General features: G+C 33.3%; 1 protein-coding gene across 3 annotated transcripts in view; it reads right to left on the minus strand.

Annotated features, from left to right (window-relative positions):
• Window positions 1-25,068, minus strand: part of STAG1 (STAG1 cohesin complex component) — a 354,251-nt gene that overhangs the window by 176,034 nt on the left and 153,149 nt on the right. For 2 of the 3 annotated variants that reach the window (XM_019747971.2, XM_019747962.2), the window contains exons 5-6: window positions 21,317-21,413; window positions 339-415 (exon numbers count right to left, since the gene is read on the minus strand). In XM_019747971.2, coding sequence (XP_019603530.1) covers window positions 339-415; window positions 21,317-21,413 — 174 coding nt within the window. Of the gene's footprint in view, window positions 1-338; window positions 416-2,016; window positions 2,152-21,316; window positions 21,414-25,068 lie in introns of those variants that run through there. The other variant, XM_074312886.1, reaches the window with a different exon arrangement.

A 25,068-nucleotide genomic window follows, 5' to 3' on the forward strand; every position in this document is an offset into this window, starting at 1 on the left:
AACAGGACTAGCATTCCATGAAATATGAAACTATTGGAGATGCATTTATAAATTTGGGAATTTTAGGTGGTCTTCATGAATGAATGCCAAGAATCAACTTCTACTTCAGACCACTGATTTTCTTATGCTTATCAGTTACCATTCAGTGCCACCTCCATACAATGTAATCAAATCCCCAGAGATCTTTAAGTTTGGAATTAGTAGCATGGATTATCATATACATGAGAAAATAGCATTATTGTCTTATACTAAACACCAAATCAAAACTTAAAATAAGCAACATATTCACCATTAAAAAGTATAAGTAGGCAATTTGTATAAATACAGAAATGCTATACCTCATCAAATTCTTCTGTCATTTTTCTGATGATTTCTGCATTCTGCATATTTCGAAACATCTCTATTCTTACAGTGCCTGTGGAAAAACAGATTTTACAGTTAATTCTTTTCTATTCCATGCTAAACATTAAATTTAATCTGACCACTGTTTGAAAAGTTTTATATGCTTGGGTTTTTCTTTCCTCCACCAAACTCCTATCTATTCAAAAAATCTTTTAAGAACTTCAAAGTTCTGTAGACATTTTTAAAGAACTGAATAACCTATAAATTAGGTTAACTATAAGGAAAAATATTAAGATTAATGATGGGGAAGGAAAAGACAAAGACATAAACAATGAATTTATACTGTAGGGAAGACCCTAAAAATTGACTTAGATATATACTGGGCCTATCCAGACATATAGCCGGCTTACTTAGTCTGAAAAACATCCAAGTATAGAGTGTTATCTTCCTTCATGGCTCTTTCTGATATTCTTCATCATCAGAATATTCTTGTATAAAATAATACTAACTTTCACGTTAATACATTTCAGTTAAATGTTTTCTCTGAGCATGAAAAGTTTCTCAATAACTTCCACATGAGTATCAAAGAAAAAGTTGACCCCGTTCTTATTTCATTCATACTACTTTTATCTTAGCTATTTATTTTTATCTCAAATATGGTTATATAAATATTATCAGTCTTTTAATAATGATAAGAGGGATTTATACCAAAAACTTGTTAAAAATTAACATAATTTAAAGAATGGAAAAAAGTTTAAAATCAACCTTGAGTACAGAGAACCCTGGCCTAATAATAAAATGAGGTTCAGTTTCAACTGTATAAATGTAAAATATTCAAGTTAAAAATCACAAGAATAAGACACAATCAATCAGTTACGAAAAAAATTATAACCTCTGACAGGCTCCTTATCAATGATTGGCAACTCCAATTCAAATCATATTTAGGAATGTGGGGAGGAGTCTCAGAAATGTACTGTGCTCTTACAGGAAAGAGCATAGAGCAGAACAGAGACTAAAAGTCATCAAAATATGGTCTTAATTCAGCGTCTCAACAAAAACTACAATGACACATTTAATACATTAAACTTAAATTGACTTAACTTTTACTAATCTGTAAAATGAGAAAAATGATGTCTGCCCTTTCTTTTAATCAGAACCACTTTTAAGCATGTTTTACTTGATATACAGCTCTCTCATTCATTTTCAGGATGCTGAATTCATTAAGTACCACGAACAGTTATTCCCTATATCCAGATATAGAGAATAAGAAAGTCTAGGTTGGGAGGTTTGGGTGAAAAAAATTTTTTTTAATGAGTTCCTCCACAACACGCAATTTCCTAAACAAAATGAAAAATTTATACTGCGATCTTATGTTTTTATGTCAAAAAAAAAGTATTACAGTAGTCAACAGTACTAAAGACAGGTTGTTTATGCCCTATAATAGTGATCATTTTCAGATAATTTTAAAAAAATAAACAGAAAACAGATTAAATTGCTAATTATAAATTATCTTAAGTAAAAGTAACTTTCTGCCAAACACTCTTAAAATCAAATTAAACAAAATTGTTTAACTGTACAGTTGACCCTTGAACAAGGCGGGGGGTTAGGGGAACCGACCCCCCAAGCAGTCAAAAATCCACGTATAACTTTTGACTCCCCAAAAACGTAACTTACAGTCGTAGCCTCGGTATCCACAGGATATTGGTTCCAGGAGCATCCTCTGATTCCCAAGAGGGTATCAAAAATACTGTTTTCGATTTGCAGTTGGTTGAATCCACGGATGTGAAACCCAGGGATATGGAGGGCTGACTGTGTATTTATTGAAGAAAAAAAAAAAATCCACGTATAAGTGGACCTGCAAATTCCAAACCTCGTTGTTCAAGGGTCAACTGTATTTAACCTTGTTTGGGTAATGAACTATTTTGTCAACCTGAAATAGATTCCTATAGATAAGAAGTATGTAAATTCAAGGGTTGTTACAAGTAGTCTTGATAATTAAAATTACAATCGTCAATGGCAGCTAATTAAATAAGCAGAAGTAAAATTAAATTTTTAAGTTATTAAACATGGGAAGAATTAGTTGTTTTTAGGGAGATGGAAATATTTTTGTATTTTCATGGAGCATTGCTACAGGGTTGTTTGTGTACATTTGTCAAAAGTCATCAATCTGAATTTTAATGTATGGAAACTATATCTTGGTAAAATTGATTTTTTTAAAAACTCAAGAAAAAGGACAACGCTAATCTTACTATTTTAATATAAGTTACATATGTAATTATTAAATTCTTCCAATGCAAATAATGCTCAACTCTATTTCCATGATAAATATGGCAGTTTTCATATACAGTGGAGTCCTAACTGTAATTTCAATGGACTACCTATGTTAGTTTATGAAAGAACTATTTTGCTACATTAATTTAATGTTACAAAATGAAAGGCATTAAAAGCAGTATGGAAAAAACAGCCTCATGCTTTGCATCTTTAAAGGTGACTACCATATACAAATAACAATTACTAATAAAATAAAAGCAGAAGTTTAAAGTCCTAATTTTGAAATGAACAGAAGCTTGTTACTGAGAGATTATTTGTTTTAAGAGGAAAATCCTGAGAGATTATTTGTTTTAAGAGGAAAATCCTTCTGTTGCCTTAATAATTATTCCAAAGATTAAGTCTATTTACTTTCCAACTGTTCATTCTTCTCCAGTTGGGTTCCACAACTCTATTGAAACTACTTCCTCACACCAATTATCTCATAATTGCTACATCAAACACCCTTTTCTTAGTGATAACCCATCTATTCTATTTGAAGCATTTGCTCATTATATTGGTTTCTATAGCACTACATCCTTGTACTGTTTTCTGACAACTTATTTTGATTTCTTTTAATTTTAGTCATTCACCTGAGTAGATTTAGGTAATGTCCAAAGTTCTGTCCAATACATCCTTCTTTGTCCCTTTTTACATTTTCTAACCTGGAAATAGCCCCTATATAGCTTACCCACTAGAGGTAAGCATGGCAGAGATCGGTCTATACTAATCTTTGTATTCCCCCCCAGTTCCTTGAAAAATGAGTGATACCTTAAGGTTTTCTTTCTTCTTCTTAAGCTTTCTTTGACAAAGGAAAAAAAATCTTGCTGTAACTCAAGACTAATACTCAAATTAAAATGCTAATTTTAGTTCACCATTGTATTCTTGCTTTTTAAAGATGAGTATTTCTAACAGAAGATTATCCAAATGTTACAAATAACAAAGGTAAATTAATGATCTAAAATAATTCAAATTCATGAAACATAAATATCTGAAAATAAAGAATGGAAAAAAATGAAAATTATCTTCCACTCTCTAAACAATAAGAAGCTATCTTATCTGTGAGAATCCTGAAAGAATAACTTACCAACAATATAGATATTTCATATTAAAAAATAAAAGATTGTACTTCTAATGACGATAAAGGAAAAACTTTCAAAAATTGTCATTCTTAACTATGAGTAATATCAGAAATAGAAATAATATCAGAAAGCTACCATCAAGTTCTAGATTATTTAAATTACGTCAAACTGCTAGTGAGAGCATAACTTGATAAAATTTCTGTGGTATGTAATGTGGCAAATGTCTAGCAAAATTACAAATTTACGATATACTCTTTGGCCTTATATTGTACCTGTTGCAAAGCATCCACAAACTCACACATGTGCAAAATAAAGATTGCAGAAAGTTATTCCCTGAAGCACTGTTTGTAATATCAAAAGGAAAAGAAAGCCAATATGCCCATAAAATAAGAATCTGATTAAATAAGTAAAAATGGTGATGATACTGACAATGGTGGTGGCAGCTAATTTTGGATGCTATCTGCCAGGCATTGTGCTGAGTAAGCCTTTGATGTTAACACATTTAACCTTCACAACAATCCTATAAAGAATGTATTATTTTTCTCCCATTTTACAGATGAGAAAACTGAGGCATTTGGAGATTTACCAACTTGCACAAGTGGTCTCCCAGTAGCAGATCTACGGTCTACATGCAGGCAATCTGGCTACAGGAACCACGACTTACTACTCTTTACTGACTCTTAAAGTCAATGTCAAAAATAATAAAGCTGTCTATAATTGATACTGTGGGATATATTCATACATAAAACAGGATACATATGTATTTGATGATAAATGCATTAAAATATTTCTGGAAATTTATGCAAATATATGGCAAAATGGGTTGCTTCTGGGAAAGAAATACGTGGTTGAAATTTAGGGATGTAAGGGTGACATTATATTGCATATCCTTTGCGTTTCCTGAAATATGAATTGTGTGACTATATTAAACAAAATAATGAATACATTGCAAGTAAAAAAACACTCAAAAACTGAACCGAAAGACAGATTGCTCTTAAACCTTGCATATTATGCATTTATATAGCTATTATCAATATGCACTCGTTAGAGTGTAGGCATAAGAATGTTCAACGTAAGTTTGCCAGAAATGCGAAATTTTGTGTTGTTTCTTAACAGCTATCATAGGACACAAAAGATGGAACTGAAAACCAATATGAAAACAGGACTAGAGAACACACCTTTGCATAATTAGCAATACAGGTAAAAATAAAGAGAGACTGTGGTTACAGCAATCACTGCATATAGTAGAACCCTGAAGAAGTTACAGACATAGTAGGTTTTAAATCTCTGCTTCACCAGCTATTAAGCTACGGAGCACCAGAAAAGTCAATCGTTCTCTATGAACTCAGATTTCTTATCTTTAAAATGGTTATAATACCACTTCAGAGCAGGAATGTTATTTTTGTTCAATGCGTAATTCCAAGTGCCTAGAGTGCTTAGCACATAGGAGGCGGCATTCAAAAAATGTTTGCTGAACAAATGACCAAGGATGATATGAGAAGTAAATGAGATAACAAACATATATAGCACTGTACCTTAGTATATGAGATGCTCAGTTAGTATAAGGTTCTCCTACTTTGAGGAATTTATTTTTTGATAAATTTTCTGCTCATTTTGCAGGCAAGCTAAAAGCTCTAGTTCCTTAGTTGAACTCTAGTGGAAGCCAGATTGCTAATTGTGCATGTTGCAAGGCTAACGTTGTTTGAACAATGAAACCAGTTACCTATTACATTTCAGAACCAGGAAAAGTCATTCCAGCAGTTTTCCCATCACCCAGACCTATAGTCTCCACCTCCAGAGTGATGCTCCGATATAACAGCACTAAACATCCCTGTCCAAAATGCCTAGAACCCACCTCAAGCATGAGTTAAAGTAACAAATAAATATTTGTCAGAAAAGTGAAGCAAGAACCAGCAAACTGTCTTACCCCATACCGTGTCTCCCCGAAAAAAAGACCGAGCTGGAACATCAGCTCTAATGTGTCTTTTGGAGCAAAAATTAATATAAGACCAGGTCTTATTTTAATATAAGACCAGGAATATAATAATATAATATAATATAATATAATATAATATAATATAATATAATATAATATAATATAATATAAAACCTGGTCTTATATTAATTTTTGCTCCAAAAGACACATTAGAGCTAGTGGTCCAGCTAGGTCTTATTTTCGGGGAAACACGGTATATGAACCTATGGCTTAGAGCAGGGGTGTCCAAACTGCGGCCCAAAATCCATTTTTTATTGGCCCGCAGCAAATTCCAAAAATATATTTAGTGTACTTAAATAAACCAGGTGAGGCAATACGTACTTCACCTCGAGTGAGTAGCCTGGCTATTTGTGTATTTTACCGCATATGGCCCTTGGTGAAAAATGTTGAAAAAAGTTTGGACACCCGTGGCTTAGAAAATTGTCTCACCTTACCCTCATCATTTTCAGTTCTACCCCTCCCCTCTATTCTATGATGCCAGCCAGAGCAGGAACTCTATCTAGCCTTCTTTGCATCCATCCAGCTGGATACAGAAGCAGGTAGAAGATTGAAGGCAGAAAGAACTGTACTTAGCAGCAAAACAATATATTCAAACATAACCAATGGCCCTTTTAAATGTATAGTTTGTATGACACATTATAACATTTTAGCTCATTCAAAATTATTGACCCTGGATGTGGCTTAAATACACGAACATTGCCTAAGATCACTTAGAAAAGAGACCTCTAAACAGCAGATGCTTTATAAATAATGGTTCCCTATATGAAATAGCCTTTTTATTTTATGGCTTTTCTTTTAAAGAATGAACTATAGAGTCTTAATAAAATCTAATCTGGTGATAGACCAAGATAATCCAAGCATACAAAAGGAAAATGTTTTGGCAGTCTCGTTTTTTGTTTCATTTTTACTTTATGTAATAGCAGGTTGTAAATCAAAATAAAATAGAGAAAGGCTAAAAAGAAACATGGATAAATCAGCAGAGAAACTTTGAGATAAGAAAGGATTAAAAAAAATGCTGAGGCTACTAAAACTGAGAAGGATTTACTAAAGAACATCTGCATAACAAAAATGTAGGATTTAAGAATTACCTAAGATTGCAGTGATTTATTTGTAAGTCACAAAATTTGAGAAGAGGGAGTGGGGGAAATGTAGAGAAAGAAACAGACGCTTTCATTGCCTTTTAATGAGCATTTTAAGCTTAATAACAAATATCTTGGGATGTATGTGGTCCGTCTAGGTAGTACATGCAAAAATGGAAAAAAAATTACCTCACAGGTTATTATAAAGATACACATTGGAAAATTGTAAATCTTTCAGAATGCCTTATAAATAAAAATTATTGTGATTATAGCTCCAGGATGAGTCTGTCTCTAGATGGCAGCCTGCACTTTGTAACATTCCTTGCAAAATGCAGACCTCCTTATCCATGGGAGGTATGTTCCAAGACCCCCAGTGGATGCCTGAAACCACAGCTAGTACCAAACCCTGTATATACCATGTTTTCTCTTATATATCCATACCTTTAACAAAGTTTAATTTATAAATTAGGCACAGTAAGAGATTAATAAAATAGAACAATTATAAAAATATACTGTAATCAAAGTTACAGTCTCCCTTAAAAAATTTTATTGCACTGTACTCACTTTTTCACTTAAAGGAAGCACCTTATGGCTTCATTTTGGTGTATCCAAATTGTCAGCATCACTACTCTCATTCTTTGGGGCCATTATTAAGTAAAATAAGGTTTACTTGAACATAAGTATTTCAATACTGAGACAGTTTATCTGATAACCCAGATGGTTACTAAGTGACCAACAGGTGAGTAGTGTACAAAACATAAATTCACCGGGCAAAGGGATGATTCATGCCCCAAGCAAATGGTACGGGGTGGCACTGAGATTTCACCACGATACTCAGAACGTCACACAATTTAAAACTTACGAATTCTTTATTTCTGAAATTTTCCATTTAATATTTTTGGACCATTGATAACTGAAACCATGGAAAGCAAAACCATGGATAAGGGGGTATTCTGTATATTTCTGCCTCTGCAAATACAGAAGGTCAGCGAAACATCAAACTAAATGCTCAAAAAAATCCACATTATTGGCACGTAGCACATGTGCACACCAATTAACGTCTTTCAAGACTGCACGGGGTATATTCCATCCATATCAAGAACAGGTAAATTTACTAAATGTTAGAATTTCAATTTTTGAGGTTGGCAAGGGCCCAAAACAAGGAAGTTATTGTCCTAGAGCTATAACCTTTTAAACTATTTTTATTAAATCTTCAACTATTAAAATAATCTCATCTTCAGTGCTAATACTGTTCACATAAGATGAGAATTACAGGAAAAAACAGTAAGGAAAATAAATTTACTGGGGCTCTATTACTAATATTAGTATGATTCAAGACAGGCAGGACTTCTTAATCTGTGGCACATGGATTCCTAAGTACCTATGAACCTTTTGAAACTCTATGAAAATTTAGGTCTATGCACTATGGTGGAAAAGGCCCAAAATATTTCAGAACATTATTAAAGGAATTTGAGAACTCAAAAAGTAAAAAGTTACATATTAGAGGAAAAGTATTAGTCAAAGATTTTCAGTCTTAAAGAACTGAAAGGAGAAATAAAATGTTGACAGTAAAGAATAGTTCTAGAAAAGACTTACCCTTCATAGCATGGTATGGAAAAGCCAAGACTCTGGATTAGGGGGTAGAGAGAAAAAAACTTTGAACTCTCTCTTTCTAAAAAATCAAGCCATGAGTGAAATGGTATCGTTTAAAAAGAGCCAGTTTTCACCTCTAAGTGGTGAAGAAAAAAGCACACGGAAACTTGCGTATAATGTTACAGGGATCCATAAAATTACAGAACGAAAATAATTTGTTTATCAAGTGCCCTGTTTACAGCCAACTCTACATATTTGACTCCAATTACATAATATATGTAAGATAATTTAGGATTTAAATATTTGAGATTTAACAGTTATTTGGCAGTTTCTTCTCAAACTGCATACAAATGACCAAGTCCTATTTCTCTAACCTGTGCTTCAAAACTGTGTCACTAGGAGGTCCCAAATAATCTCAAGTGTACTTTTATGAAGTCCCTCTCACAATTTTTTAATGTGCCGCTGAGGACTTTTTCAACCATCCTTTGTCTAGAATACCTCTTTTCCTCTTCTATCAAAATTTTATGTAGGTGATTAAAGAGGAAACGAACTATCTGGTTGGGCTTAATAAAAGAGTTTCAAAGAATTTTCCTTAAACTGAATTCTCCAGGATTTTAAAAAATATTTACTTTATTCTGGAAGTTTGAAACTGACAAAAAAGTTACAAACACAGTATAGAGGTTCCCATGTACACCACAACCAGTTTTTCCTAATGATATCTCACATTAGTATGGTATAATTTGTTACAAGCAATGAGCTAATATTGATAGTTATTATTTTACCCCCAGTTTCACTGAGAAATAACTGACATACATCACCACATAAGTTTAAGGTGCACAGATGATGGTTTGATTTACATATATTGTGAAATTACAATAGTTTTAGTTAACATCCATCTCAGATACAATAAAAAGAAAAAAAAAATCTCCTTGTGATGAGAATTCTTACCGTGTTTCCCCAAAAATAAGACCTAGTCGGACAATCAGCTCTAACATGTCTTTTGGAGAAAAAAATTAATATAAGGGGGCCAGCCCGGTGGCTCAGGCGGTTAGAGTTCCATGCTCGTAACTTCGAAGGCTGCCGGTTCGATTCCCACATGGGCCAGTGGGCTCTCAACCACAAGGTTGCCAGTTCAATTCCTCGAGTCCCGCAAGGGATGGTGGGCAGCGCCCCCTGCAACTAAGATTTGAACACAGCACCTTGAGCTGAGCTGCCTCCTGGATGGCTCAGTTGGTTGGAGTGCGGGCTCTCAACCACAAGGTTGCCATTTCAATTCCTCGACTCCTGCAAGGGATGGTGGGCTGTGCCCCCTGCAACTAGCAACGGCAACTGGACCTGGAGCTGAGCTGCACCCTCCACAACTAAGACTGAAAGGACAATAACTTGAAGCTGAACGGCACCCTCCACAACTAAGATTGAACGGACAACAACTTGACTTGGAAAACAGTCCTGGAAGTACACACTGTTCCCCAAATAAAGTCTTGTTCCCTTTCCCCAATAAAATCTTTATATATATATATGAGAATGACCTGGTCTTATTTTACTATAACATAAGACTGGGTCTCATATAAGACCTAGTATAATATAATACAATAATATAATATAATATAACATAATATGATGTATATTAATTTTTGCTCCAAAAGACGCATTAGAGGTGATTGTCCGGCTAGGACTTATCTTTGGGGAAACAAGGTAGGATCCCCTTTCTTAACAACTTTCCTATATATGATACAGCAGTGTTAACTATAATTATCATGTTGTACATTACATCCTTTAGTTATTTATCTTATAAATAGAAGTTTGTACCTTTTGAATACCTTCCTCAGTTCCCCGTACCCTTACTCCATAACATTATTATTAATTAAAAGTCATACTTTATTCAGATTTTCTTCGTTTTTACTTAATGTCCTTTTTCTGTTCCAGGATCTCATCAAGAATACCACAAAAGGTGGTAGGTGTCATGTCTCTTTAGGCTCCTTTATATCATGACACTTTTCCATACTTCATTTGGTTTTGATGATTATGATGGTTTTATGGAGCAGTGGTCAAGTATTTTATAGGATGTCTTTCAACTTGGGTTTGACTGATGTTTTTCTCATCGTTAGATACGGTTTATGGGTTTTTGAGAAAATCAAAGTGTCATTCTCATCATATCAAAATATGCTATCAACATGACCAAATATTTTGAATCATAATCATCTAGCTAAGGCAGTATTTGTAAGGTTTCTCCAATCTTACAAATTACACTTTTTCCCTTTATCAATACTGTAATATTTGGAAGTCATTATGTGTATCCCACATTTCAGGGGTAGGGAGTTATGCTTCACTTCCTTGAGGTTTATGTACGTATTGAGATAAATTATTTTGAAATCTACATAAAAGATTTGTCTAGTTTCACCAATTTGTTTCATGACTCAGTCATTTATCTGTATCAGTATGGACTCATGAATATTTTATAGTGTGGGTCATAATTCGATTCTATGATTTTTTTTTTTTTTTTGCTCAAATTTTTACAGATTTGGCCATTGAGGGCTTTCAGTTGGTTCCTGTGTCCTTTTGATATACCCTTGTTGTCACACAGCAGCATGCCTGTCTGTCCCCTCGTACCTACCCCTAAAAAGAAAGAAGAGTCTGTGAAACTATTCCTTTCAGGGACATTGCTTCACCTTTATGCCATCTTCTTGTTTGGCCCCAAAGGATGGCTGGCTAGCCAATGACGGGTAAGATTCCTCAAGAAACGAACAACCTAAGCCAGGCACAGTCATGTGGGGACCACCAGGAGAATTCACGGGGTTGATAGAGGTAGGCACAGACCCCCACCATCCCCCGTCTAAGGAGAGCTTCTGCCTCTGTGGTTGCATTCCTTCCCACAACCTGCTTGGGAAGTGATAACATCATTTCTCCATCTCAGTAAGGTTTCAACATAAAGGTTTTGTCCCCTGGGGAGGTACAAACAATAATTACACATCATGGGACTTTCGACAGGCAAGGGTGATTGGTTTGAACCAGTTTTCTGGTATGGTGTATGAGACTCACAGACGTAGTAAAAATAATGCTATTTCCTTGTATGTGCATCATTAAAAGCCACAAGGTGGCCTGATTCGGGGCTCTCAGTCCTTTGAGGCTGTGAGACCGTTGGCCTCTGTTTCAAAACTTTCTTGATTTCTGTTTCTTTCTTAACCCTTTGCCGCCCCATCTAGTTCTCTCACTGCCCGTGTTGCGCTGGACGTGACATACCCTCATCATTTTGCTTTATTTACCTTGAGCACTTGTTTACTTTCTGATACTACGAAATTCTTCAGGCTCACCTTGTATATTTCCTGTCCCAGTTCTAGAATCTAGTATTTCTTCAAGGAGCGCTGGTTTCTTTTATTGGAGAATGGAATTAGAAACCAAGACCTAGGTGCTAGGTGAGCTTGTTGCTCCTGGCTGTTTGCTAGTGAAATGTCATTTCTTAGGCCACGTTAGCTGAAAGAACAAGGGATAATACATATGTGTATGTATAACAGAGTGTATACAAACATACCTATAAATGTTTCTATATGTAGCCATGTGTCTATATTAAGCTACATGTGAGTTATACTAATGCCTTCAACTCGATTACCAAATGGATTATTCTAGTGTCCTCCCCTTGCTTATCTGTAATCCACTCCAACAGTAAAAACTCTAGATCCCACCATCAACCATCTATTTACTTAATTTTTCAACTCCAATATACATGTATAGTGACTTTACAATTGGCAACTCACACTCCCATGGGAAACAATTTTGCCAACTAAAATACAGTTCTTATATAGTTTTTTAGGCCTTTACTCTTATAGTCTCCACTCATTTCTTCAGTTACTTAGAACAGCACCATTCCCTTAAACCACTTCAGTGAGGTTATTTCATGTATGTTTAGTACAGTTAGATTCTACTGTCATAGTCTGCATTTATTCTGGGATGATCTCATAAGTGATTTTTTTTTTTAGTTTGCATGCATCGGTGTTTATTCTTTGTGCTGCAAAGTATTATGGGTTTTGAGAAACGTATAGTATTACATGTATTCAACATTACAGTATCATACAGCATAGTTTAACCACCCTAATCCCGTGATTCAACTATTCAAACCTCACTCCTCCCCCAAACTCTGATCTATTTACCATCTCTATAGTCTTGCCTTTTCCAGACTGTCATATAAACTGGAATCATACAGTATGTAGCCTTTTCAGATTGGCCTTTTTCCTTTCACTCAGCAATACCCATTTAACATTTACTTTATGCTTTTGAATAGCCTGAGAGCTCATTCCTTATTACTAAATGGCATTCTGATGTATGAATATAACACAGTTTATCCATTTCATCTACTAAAGGATATCTTGGTTGCTTCCAGTTTGGAGCAATGATAATATAACTACTATGAACATTCACGTGCAGGTTTTTGTGTAGACATAAGTTTCAAATCAATTGGCTAAACACCTGAAACCGTGTGATTGCTGGATTTTATAGTATGGCTATGTTTATTCAGCTCTGTAAGAAGCTGTCAAAATTCTTCCAAAGTGGCTACACCATTTTGCATTCCCATCAACAATGAATTCCTGGAGCTTCACATCCTTGGCAGTACTTGGTATTGTCAGGGTTTTGAATATTAGCCATTCTAATAGCTGTGTAGTGATACCTTACTATTCTTTTAATTTGCATTGCCCTAAAGATAAACGATGTCAGTCAGCTTTTCATATGCTTATTTGCTGCTGCATCTCTTCTTTGGTGAGATGTCTGTTCAGATCCTTTGCCCACTTTTTACTGAGGGATCTATTTTTTGTTTTCAGAGTTCTTAGTATAGTTTGTATACCAGTCCTTTATCATATATGTGTTCTGCAAATATTTTCTCCCAGTCTGTGACTTGTCTTTTTATTTTCTTAACAGTGCCTTTTGCAGAGCAGAAAATTTTTAATTTTAATAAACTCTATCTTGCTATTTTATTTCCTTTCACGGATTGTGCTCTTGGAGGTTATATCTAAAACCTCATCACTAAAGCCAGGGTCATGTGGACATTTTCTTTTAGAAATTTAGTTTTACATTTTACATGATCTATTTTAAGCTAATTTTTCTATAAAGGGGTAGGACCTCTGTTTAAGTTTCTTTTTTTCCATATGGACATCCAATTACTCCAGCATCATTTGTTGAAAAGATGATCAATTCTCCATTTAATTGCCTTTGATAAAATATACCAAAATATTTCATGTTCCATTCTCTTATTGTAATAATTTTTACCCCATTCTCTACATCCAGTTTTTCCTAAGCAACAAACCCATCAAGATTATTTGTGGTTTTCACTGAACTCTACCTAAAATAGTACCTATATATGTCTATATTTGAAAGCTCTTTTAAAAACATGAAAAATAAGACGATATTAAGTTTTAATTAGTCCCAAGAGATTCGCAGTCCATTGAAGTAGATACTGCCTTACAACAATATAAAGCTACAATGCAAAATATGTCCGAAGTGTAGAAGTTTCAAAATTATGAATTTCATTTACTTATACACACACACACACACACACAGCATCCATGAGAAGAAATCACTTTAAATTAATATATACAAGTTCCGATTATGATTATATTGTAAACAATACTATTTATATAAATGTTCTTCCTGAAATGCTAAAGTATTAAAAACATTTTGAAAAGCATCTGAAACCTTATGAAGTACTAAGAAATTATTAGGGGAAAAACTAAAAGCAGAAACATAAAATACAGAAGAACACACTGAAATCAGTCTTCTCTGAAAACAATGAGCCTCGGTGCATAAATTGGAAGCTCTGAGGTGAAGGGTCTAAGAGAAAAAACTATTTCACAAAACGGGCTCAAAAGATTTCATCTCTAGGTTAACATTAAACAAGGGGTTAATCTAACACCTTATACTCTGGGGACTACAAAGATTTTTTGGGCGTTCTGTGTAGAAGGAGATAAATGTATCTGAGAGGTAGTCAAACACTGGTGCTCTCATAAATACATATCTTAAATTCACATAATCTGATCAAGAAAACTTTAAAATGCAAATAAGTTGCAAGTCATCCTAGATTGGTAGTGCCACTAGACATCTGTCAAGCAAATGGTAATTCCTCTCTAGAGAAATGTACCTTTATTCTAAGTTTCAAATAAATTTGAGAGAAAATATGGAACTTGGAATAAAAATGAACTAAACATACAGAAAAAAAAAGGCAATATACAAAAGTACAAACAAAAAGAGACCACAGAAATAAACTCAGAAAGACTTATTAGAATTATCAGAGACTGTATAAGAAATAAATTTCCCATGTTAAAAAAGGAAAATACAAGACTGAATATCCACAGGGACCAATTTCATGGACTTCTTCTTCTTTAAAAAAGAACCCAGTAGCTGTAATTTCTAGAAATGAAAATATATAACTGAAACAGACTGGTAAGAGATGAAAAAAAGGTAGTGAAATGGAAAGGGAAAATTATTTCTGTGCAGAAAGCAGCACAGAAATTCAAAAACAGGAAAAGGTCCATATAACACAATATGCAAAGTTTAAACAAAGTTTCTAAAGAAGAAGAGAAATAAAATGATAATATTTACAGACATAGCTGAGAAAAAACACCAATCCAAAGAAATATGTTTTACACCTAAAACATAATAATAGAGCCAAATTGCAGAATACCAGAAACAAAGAAAATACCTTAAACTTTGGGGAAAATAAGTATTAAAAAACAAACAAAAAAAGACTATCCCAAGTTTTCAACAATACAAGCCAGAATAATATCTTCTAATGTGATGGGGGAAAAAAACTGGCAATATTAAATTATATACCCAACAAAATATATTTTAAGAAATAGACAAATTATATTTTCAGATAAAGTTCAAGTGTCTACAGAATTTCCAATAGAACCTCAAAGGAATTTCTTAAAGCTGCACTTTAGGCAGAAGTGATCCCAAACACAAATGACATGAAGAAAAAATAAACAATAAACTGGAGTTTATATGGGTAAAGCTAAATAAACTATAATTTTATTCAAAAAATAGTAACGACTATGGGAAAACTAAATAGATTTAAACTACAAAACAAGGAAGGAAGTAAACGAAATTATAACATTCTGGGTCCAATCTGAGAGAAGAGTAAAGGTGGTAATTATCTTTAAATTTTGATACATTAAATATGACTTCTATAACTTCTAGGGTAACCATTAAATGAATGCAGAGTTACTGTAAAAATGTCCAAAAAAGTAGAGGGGGAAAAGGGAGTTCTTTTGAATTCAAAGAATCTTAGGTAAGAAAGAAGAGAAAAATAATTTTTATTTTTCTTTCAATTTTGTTCATTATTCCAAATAGCTACTAAATTTATTAGAACATAAATAAATTACTTGGACCTAACTACTTCAAAAAGGAAATGTGAGGTATTTGTTTTGACCTACAGGTTTCATGAAAAAATGACTAAGACACTAATCAGCCCATGAAATGGGAAAGTACAGGGAACTCTTGGAGTAACTTCCTGAGTGAGGTCAATTCTCTAGTAATTCTACACTTCTATAAAGCCCTCAGGCACTTGGAAGTCCACTGTTCAGCACAAGCATTGCAAACCAGAGCCATTGGTTGGTATAAACAACTATGGTAAGAAAGAAGGTATTTCTAACCTACTTCACAAGTTTGATAAATACATCCTTTACTAACTAAATACAAGCACATTTGTCAATGAAAACTATCAGTACCCAATCATATACATTTCTGTAATGTATTATAAGCATGCATCCTTGTTTCTTCTAGTGCTTTTAATATTTCTTTCTTCCTGGTATTTATTTGTTTCTTTTTCTTTGTTTCTGCTACTTGTTGTCATTTAAACTCTTGATGCATTGGGAATTTATCTTGGTACATTATATCAAGTGAGGTATAGATCTGGAATAATTTCCCACATTTCCCATTATTCAACTGTGTCTTCTAACAGGCTATTCTTATATAAACCAAATGTATTAATTCATCTTTATTAACTCTACATTCCAATAACTTATTAAATTATTTTATGACTTATATTAGTTTTACAAACTAATTCTCTTGAATTTTCTAAACAATATTATTTTCAAATAGTAATCATACTTCATTTTATGGTCTAAATGTGTTGGCTTCTATCACCAATATAATGCTAAATAGGAATTGTGTGAGTGGGCATCTTTGCTTTGTTTGACTTTGGTGAAAAATAACCGTACTGGTTTCCCATCAGCACAATGTTGGCTTTGGGTTAAAAGGCTTTTTCCCCACTTTCATTTTTTACTTTGACATAATTTCAGACCTTAAAGTTGTAAGAAAAGGACAAAGAATTTCTAAATACCAATCACCTAATTCCCAGATATAAACATTTTACATTTGTTTTATCCTTTAACTCTTCACATATTCCTTTACTCTGCAATACTTCAGTGTGCACTTCCCTCAAACAAAACAATCACTTGTTAAAACTACAGTACAATGATCAAAATCATGAAATTAACAACGATACAATACATATGTTGTAATCCACAGAACTAATTCAGATTCCAGTATTTGTCACAATAATACCCTTTACATCAAAAGAAAAATCTAAGATGCACTGCATACAGCTGTCGTATTTTAGTCTCTGGAACAGATTATGAGTCGTTTCTGTATATATCATGACACTGACTTTTTGAATACAGGATAGCTATTTTGAAGAATATACTTCAATTTCAGATTGTCTGATGGTCCTCATGAGTGGTTTCAGGTTCTGCACTTTTGGCAAGAATACTGCAGAAGTTCAGTTCTTCTAAGTGTGTATCAAGAAGCACATGCTATCGACTGGTTCTATAACTGGCAATGTTTGCTTTCATCATTTACTTATGGTGGTGTCTGCCTAGTTTGTACATGGAAAACTTACCATTCTACTCATTGTAAATAACCCATACCTTGTAAGGAGACTCTGAGACTAGTTCAAGTGTGTTCCTCATCAAACTTTCCCCCACTAGTTTTATGTCCCAAGCATTCATTTTAAAAGTTATTTAGTTAGTACTTTCTGTACTCCTCAGTGTGGTTACGTTATTCATGGTTTGTTTCACCTGTTCTCTTTGAATCCAATTTTAAGAATTTTCTCACTTCTTTGATTTTTCCTTCTTTTTGAGTAATGAAACTTTAAGATACATACAAAAGTCAGGAATATTCAAACAGTATATTCAAATTAAGTATCCTTTCACCCCAATTCTATCTAAAATTTCCAACTCATTTACATACACATATACCCTACAGGTAATCAATCATTATTTTCTGGTTTTTCTTTCCTACGTTTCTTTTTGGTCAAATGAGTAGATACATGTGCATACTCCATTATTTCCCGGTATAGCTATACCAGTTTATTCAATCACTGTTTCCACTATTTTGCAATTACAAATAGTATTGTATTGAGCAGCCCTGGGCATTTATTTTTCCAATACTGAGGTATATCTTCACAGCAAAATTCCAGAAGTAGGATGGCTGGGTCAAAAGATAAAAACATATGTAGCTTTGGGTAGATACTGCCAAATCTCTTTCCCTGAGAGATGTACCAATTTATTTTCCAACAAACAATGTAAGTGTCTGTTTCCTTACAGCCTCACCAACAGTGTAATAATTTAAAATTTTCATCAATCTCATAAGTGAAAAATGGTATCTCAGTATCACAATTCTCTTCTTTCATATGTTTTAAGATATGCTTACTAAAGTTTCATAGGTACTTGGGTCTATTTGTGGATTTTTATTATATTCCACTGATGTGAGATATTCTGTGTTTTCTTTGTTAATCATATTAAGAAAATATGCATCTATGTCTCCTTTATCAAAATGTTTTAAAATGCATTTTGTCAAGCACCTTTTCAGGAACTATAGACAGTCTAAGGAAAACTAGCATGGGATGGGAGCAGTGAAGTCACAGAAAAAGAAATAGAAACAGATTTCAAGCCCCATTCATAAGAGAAATGCAAATCAAAATTATTCATGTACAAAAATTAACCAAGGACCAACAACTTAAACCTAAGATTTAAAACTATAAAAATAATAGAATAAAACAAGGATAAATCTTTATGTCCTTAGATTTGGCAATGGATTCTTAGACTTTACACAAGCATGAGCAAAAAAATGAAAAAAAAATATATAAAGTAGACTTCATAGAATTTTAAAACTTTTGCATCAAAGGACATCTTTGAATATATAAAAACTCTTACAATTCACAAGAACAACAAAAACACATCTAATTTAAAAATGAGCACAGGAGTTAAATACACATTTCTTCAAAGAAGAAATACAAATGGTCAAAAAAAAATGTGAAAAGATGTTCAATATTATTGATTCCTAAAGAAACACTAATCAAACCCACAATGAAATACCACTTCATTCCCTCCAGGACAGTTGAAATTTTTTAAATTGGAAAATAAAGTGCTGGAGAGGATATGGAGAAATAAGAACCATCATACATTTCTGGTAAGAATGTAAAATGTTGCAGCTGCTATGGAAAATAGTTTGGCAGTTCCTCAAAAGTTAAAATAGAATTACCATATGATCCAGCAACTCCATTCATAGCTACTTACCACAAAAAATTAAAAAGCAACTACTCAAACAGATATTTGTTCATGAATGTTACCAGTAGCAATATTCACAATAACCAAAAGGTAAAACAACCCAAATGTCCATCAACAGAAGAATGGATAAACAAATTGTAATATATACATACAATGGAATGTTATTCAGCCATAAAAAGAAATGATGATACGCATGTTACTACTTCGAAGACATTATGCTAAGTGAAAAGGTCACATTTTATATAAAATGAGCAGCACAGGCAAATTCATAGAAGCAGAAAGCATGCAGGTAAGTAGATGACAAGGGTTGGCAGGGAGAAGAGAATAGGGGAATGATTACTTAATGAATATGAGGTATTCTTTTGGGGTGAAAAAAAGTTTTGATATTTTGAGAGAGGTGGTTGCACAACATTGTAAATGAGCTAAATGTTACTGAATTGTACACTTTAAAATGGTTAATTGTATATCAAGTGAATTTCACCTCAATTTTAAAAAATCAAATTGACATATCATTTTTAAATCATTCATAAAACCAATCTAACAATCTGTAAAAGCACTTCGTTGACAGACTGAGAAGAAACAAGCATTTTCATGGGAATAAAATTGGGTACAATTTCCGTAGCAGGAAATTTGGCAATATGTACCGAATGTAATTACAAATACATTTATCTACATTCTTCCACTCCATAGATATAGATGGGAAGGCAGGAAGTGGTAAAGATTTTCTCCTTTACATATTAAAAAAAAAAATTGTTTTCAATTTTTTGAGCCATAGAAATGAATTACAAAAGGAAAAAATTTAAAGAATATCAGTTGTTTCAAAATCAAAACCCAATCCAACAGGGCATCTACATAGATTAGATCAAGTAAGTAAGGCACTTCAGTATTCTCTTTAAGGCTGTAAAATGAACAAATTTGCATTCGCTCAAATAGCTGAATCTCTTGCTACTCCTCACCTGTCTTCATTCTCTAGGATTCAGCCATCAACTCTATTTATATGCTAGAGTGTGCCGAGCTTTCTTGTCTTTAAGCATTTTTGCACAAACTGTTAACTTTGGCCTTTCTCTTCTCCATTAACTTTCTTTTATTCAACCTCAGTGTTACCACAGTTTCTTACTCTGGGATGCATTTTCTTAGAAATATCCCCATATTCACACATACTTATAAACACAAAGTCTGGGCTGGATCAGAAGCCCTACTTGTTATCCTCATAGTATACTGTGATTAGGCATAAAGACTCCAGATTTAGACAAACCTAACTCTGAATTATGAAGTTGGCATTTACAAACTGTATGATGTCCAAAAATCTACGTAAGCCCTTTATTTTCAGTTTCCTAATCTACAAAATCAAGATCACGTCTGTCTGATAGGACTGTTAACTAATATTAAACAAGCTAATGTACATAAAGCACACAGCTTGGCACATAGTAATTAAATAGTAACCAGTCTTATTACTCTTATGAAGGCACTGAGCACTTTACTGAACTACTGGTATATTTCTCTTTGTTCCTTGTAATAAAGTCTCCTTTAAAAATTACACATACCCTAATACTGACTGGGAACAAAGACTCTCTTGGTAACATTTGTATACTCTGGAACAGTGCTTAGTACAGGGTAGGTGCTCTGTAAATATTTATTAAACTATTTATGTCAATATGGTGAGTAACAACTTGGACAGAAATAAGAGAGCCTTTAAAATATTGCTTTAATCAGTGATCTAAATAAAAGATCACTGTTCCTTCTCTACTGAAAAAACAAAGAAAGGTGATTTACTAACTGACTTCGCCCATGTAGTAGAATTTATTGTTAAGATTTATTTACTCTAAAGAAGGGAAATATCTTTATCTATTAAGATGATAAAAATAGAACCACTTTAACAAATTGTCTATGGATTTCCAGCCAACTGTAAACATAAGACACCTGATTCCTTCCTTATGTAACCATAAGTAAATTATTTGAGCTTCAAGTACTTCATTTATAAAATGAAGACCAAAATACTAACAATGATACGAAATATGAATGTTAGCAACTAACACAGTTCCTAATATGAAGTATAGGTAAACATAATACCAGTAAATATTAATTATAAAAGCTTATGATGTTAAAAAGTCAATTCATAAATTCATTAAATGAATTTCAAATTTCCTTCAAAATTTCAAAAAGTTCAGAAATCTATTATTTTATAGGAGCAAAACTGAACCAGAACAAAATGAAATATCCTTAAATAACTTAAAAATAATTTTATCAGAAAAAGATTAGCACATAATTCTAGGATGAATTATGTATGACTAAGGGAACGTAAAGTAAATTGACACTATTTGACTCACAGGCTCAATGTACATCATTTATTCCAACGTTCTTTACCTCGACATCCTGAACACTGGATAAAAAAGTTGATTAAATCCAGAAGTGCAATGTCTCTGTCTTGTTTATATGATTCAATCCAGTCATCCACCACGGACTGTGGGGGGAAAAAACATAGAAAAATGAAAACTTCAAAAAAATTTAATATTACAGCAAATTATTTTTTTTTACATCTGTGGTTTTATCTGTCTACATCTATTTAAACAAGAAAACTACTTACCTGAAATTATTTCACTAAAACCAATTAAAAGTAGAGATTTCTTCATTTTTAAAGGCAATTAAAAGGTAAATTACTAAAGTTTCAGGTATTTGTTCAAAATAGAGCACAATACAAACTCAACTTTACCAATCCCCTAATCTAATAATTAGTAAACAACTATAGATATTAATATTCAAAACATATTGTGAGAATAAAACAAATACTAAACTAACATGACTTATACACAGATATAAACTTTCTGAGTATCAGAAAACTTAATCCACTAGTAGTATATAACCAACATATATAATAAAATGCATATTCTTCAGGAATGCAAGGATGGCTCAATGTTAGAAAATCAAACAATTCAACTTGTCAACAAAGGGGGAAATAAAATGACTATATTATTAGATCTCAAAAAGGTATCTGACGATATTCTGCAGCATTTAAAAAAAAGACAGACTAATACTTTTGTTGTTAAAACACGTACGACATTACAACTCAGAGGAACAAAAAAAGGATACATCCGCAATCATTCAACATAGATTTCAAATTTTTAGTTAATACAAAAATTAGTAAAATATTTATACAATTATCCTTTCCTACATTTGATTTAAAAAAAGAAAAACTAAGAGTCTCTACAAACGTGACTCAGAAGATTAATGTAAAAATTTGACAAGACACCTGAGAAAACATAAATGTACAAAATAACTTTTTAATATTTGCAATATATAAAAACATGGATGAGTATAGTCTGTTCACAACTAAAAAAAAAAAATCACAGAATAAATTTTAAAAGGTATATATGTTAATGGAGAAAACCATAAAAACATACAGGATATAAAAAACCAACCTAAGTATCATACACTAAATCTGAAAAAAATGAAAAAAGCTTAGCTCTTCGTCAATAAAGTTTTTCGAAATTATTAGGCAAATTTAATCTGACTCCACTTAGCATACTAGTGGACCAAATTGTATGGGGGGTTTTCTTGGGTTGGGGTAGTTGATCAAAAAAAATGTATAAAAATAATTTTTACATTTTTAAAAAATAAAAGTTTATTTTAGTACTGAGGCATTATACACAGTACAATGTATAAATCTTAAGTTATACCTTGATGAAATTTCACAAACACTACATACCAAGATGAAAATATAAAACATTTCCATAACTGAAACAGGACTCCTCATGTTCCCTTCCAGTCAGAAAACCATCCCCAGCTCATATGGTTCAAATATTTTTCCTTAACAGTTGACATGCTTTTGAAATTCATACAAATAGTATCATCCTTGGACTTTGTTTTCAAAGTTTTATCAGTGCGAGTCAATCACATTATTAAGTATCACTAATTCCTTTTTGCATTGCTGGGTAGTATTTCCATTGTGTTAACACACCACAGATGACAGTTTTACTTTTGATGGACATTGAGTGTTGCTTCCATTTTAGAGCCATGACAAATAAAACTGTTGTGAACATAACTGTCCACCTTTTGATGGACATAAGTATTTTTTCTGTTGTATGCAACCCAGTAGCAGACTTGTTAACACAGAGAACACATGTGTGTTGAAGGTTGGTAGACAATGCCAAACAATTTTCAAAAACAGGAATATTAAATTGTACTTCCACCAGCAATATACAAGATTTAGCAATGTAAGAGATACGGGGCTCCAAAACCTTACTAATACAAGGTATTGTCTGTTCTTTTACTATAACCCATTCTGGATGAAGATACCCTTTGTTTAACGACCATTTCTACTGAGGAGGAACCACATTCCCTTCTCCTATGTGAAAGAGAGGACTTTTTGTTCTGCTGATATACATAACACACTGTTTCTCTGTCTTATCACATTAGTGTCTGGGAGGTATTCTTTTAGAAAGAATATTATGGTTGCAGGAGAAGAGAAAAAGAAAAAGAATGACATCGTATCTGTTCAAGATTCAGCTCTGCTGAATAATGAGTCAGGCCCTGTTGGCTAAGAATGGTGAGGACTGAAAATGGAGAAGGCAGATCAAGAGTGGCTTAGAGAATCAGGGCCCAAGCAGGCATGCTTTGTGCGACAGGTAATTAAGTATGGCACAAAACTGAGGAAAAAGCCATTTCCCCTTGAACATGGGGCCCAGCACTATAAAGGCACTCTGAAGATGTTGTCCAAAATTTTTTTGAATTCCCAGTGATGGTATCAATTTCTAATGTCCCTAGTAATATAAGAAGAGCCCAAAACATTCTGAATAAGACTAGTGATCAAGGACTTGCATTAGAAATCAGAACTGGATACAAGGATATTGAAAATAAGTTGAAACTAGAAAAACAATATAAGAGAACAGACCACAAAAATTGACCCAAGTGTACACAGGGTGCCAAAAAAATGTATACGCATTTTAAGAAAGGAAAAAACTATATTAAAATTTTAATACAATGAATGACACTAGCAGTCATTTGATTAACGCCATGCTTTGAGCAAACGTCATACTATATACATTGCTACCGTAATTCAACTTCAAAAAGTAATACATAGATAACATCTCTTAAAATGTGTACATTTTATTGGCAACCATGGTATATATAGAAGTTAAGTTATGACAAAGGCGATATTTCAATTTTACCGGGATGGGTAATTTATGTAATAAATGATACTAACACAATTGGTTATTCATTTTGAAGGGAACAAAGTTAAACTTTATAAAAGCTATCAAAGAGGTGTAGAAGCAAAGGACTCTCAAGACTACACTCCAGTAGATAAGCCTTTCTTGGATTCGCAGAAACTGGTGACTTTTAGAGGCATTATCAAGTGTGGTCATAGGTAGGTGGATGATAGAGTGTGTCATTATATATATGGTGGCAAGGGGCAGGATAAAACAGAAAACTATACAAGGTGTGATCAAAAAACAGGGTGAATGTCTGCATTATAAAAAAAATTTATTAAAGTAAAAGACACATTACCATTAATCACCCTCAAAATAATTCCCCTCAATTGAAACACATGTATCCCATTGTTCTTGCCTCTTTATGAAGAAGTTCTGGAAAAACTCTTTTGTGAATGTCTTCAGTTGCACTGCCTTGATGTCCTGAATCGATTCAAAACGTGTACCTTTCATGGTCATTTTGACTTTGGGGAAGAGTCAGAAGACGCTCGGTGCCAGATCAGGTGAATAAGGTGGATGAGGACACACCATCATATTTTTATTTGACAGAAATTGCCATACCACAAGCGATGTGACACAGAGCCTTTTTGTTGTGATCACAAAATACGGTGAATACTGCTGCCGAGTTCCATCCAATGGATAGGCAGGGATCTTCAATAAGGGCAGCGATGTGTGAAACCTTAGTAACAGCGTGCGCCAAGTTTCAACTTGTTTGGTGCAGTCAGTTGGGTATAAGCCACAGTTGAGAGAAGGTATGCTTTAAAGTGTTCCTTAAATCATCTCCATCATGACAATGTTCCATGTCACACATCGCTTCTGGTATATGGCAATTTCTGTAAAATTAAAACATTACGGTGTGTCCTCATGTACCCTACTCACCAGATCTGGCACCATGTGACTTCTGGCTCTTCC

The sequence above is a fragment of the Rhinolophus sinicus genome, linkage group LG10, assembly GCF_036562045.2.
Source record: "Rhinolophus sinicus isolate RSC01 linkage group LG10, ASM3656204v1, whole genome shotgun sequence".
Classification (NCBI taxonomy): domain Eukaryota; kingdom Metazoa; phylum Chordata; class Mammalia; order Chiroptera; family Rhinolophidae; genus Rhinolophus; species Rhinolophus sinicus.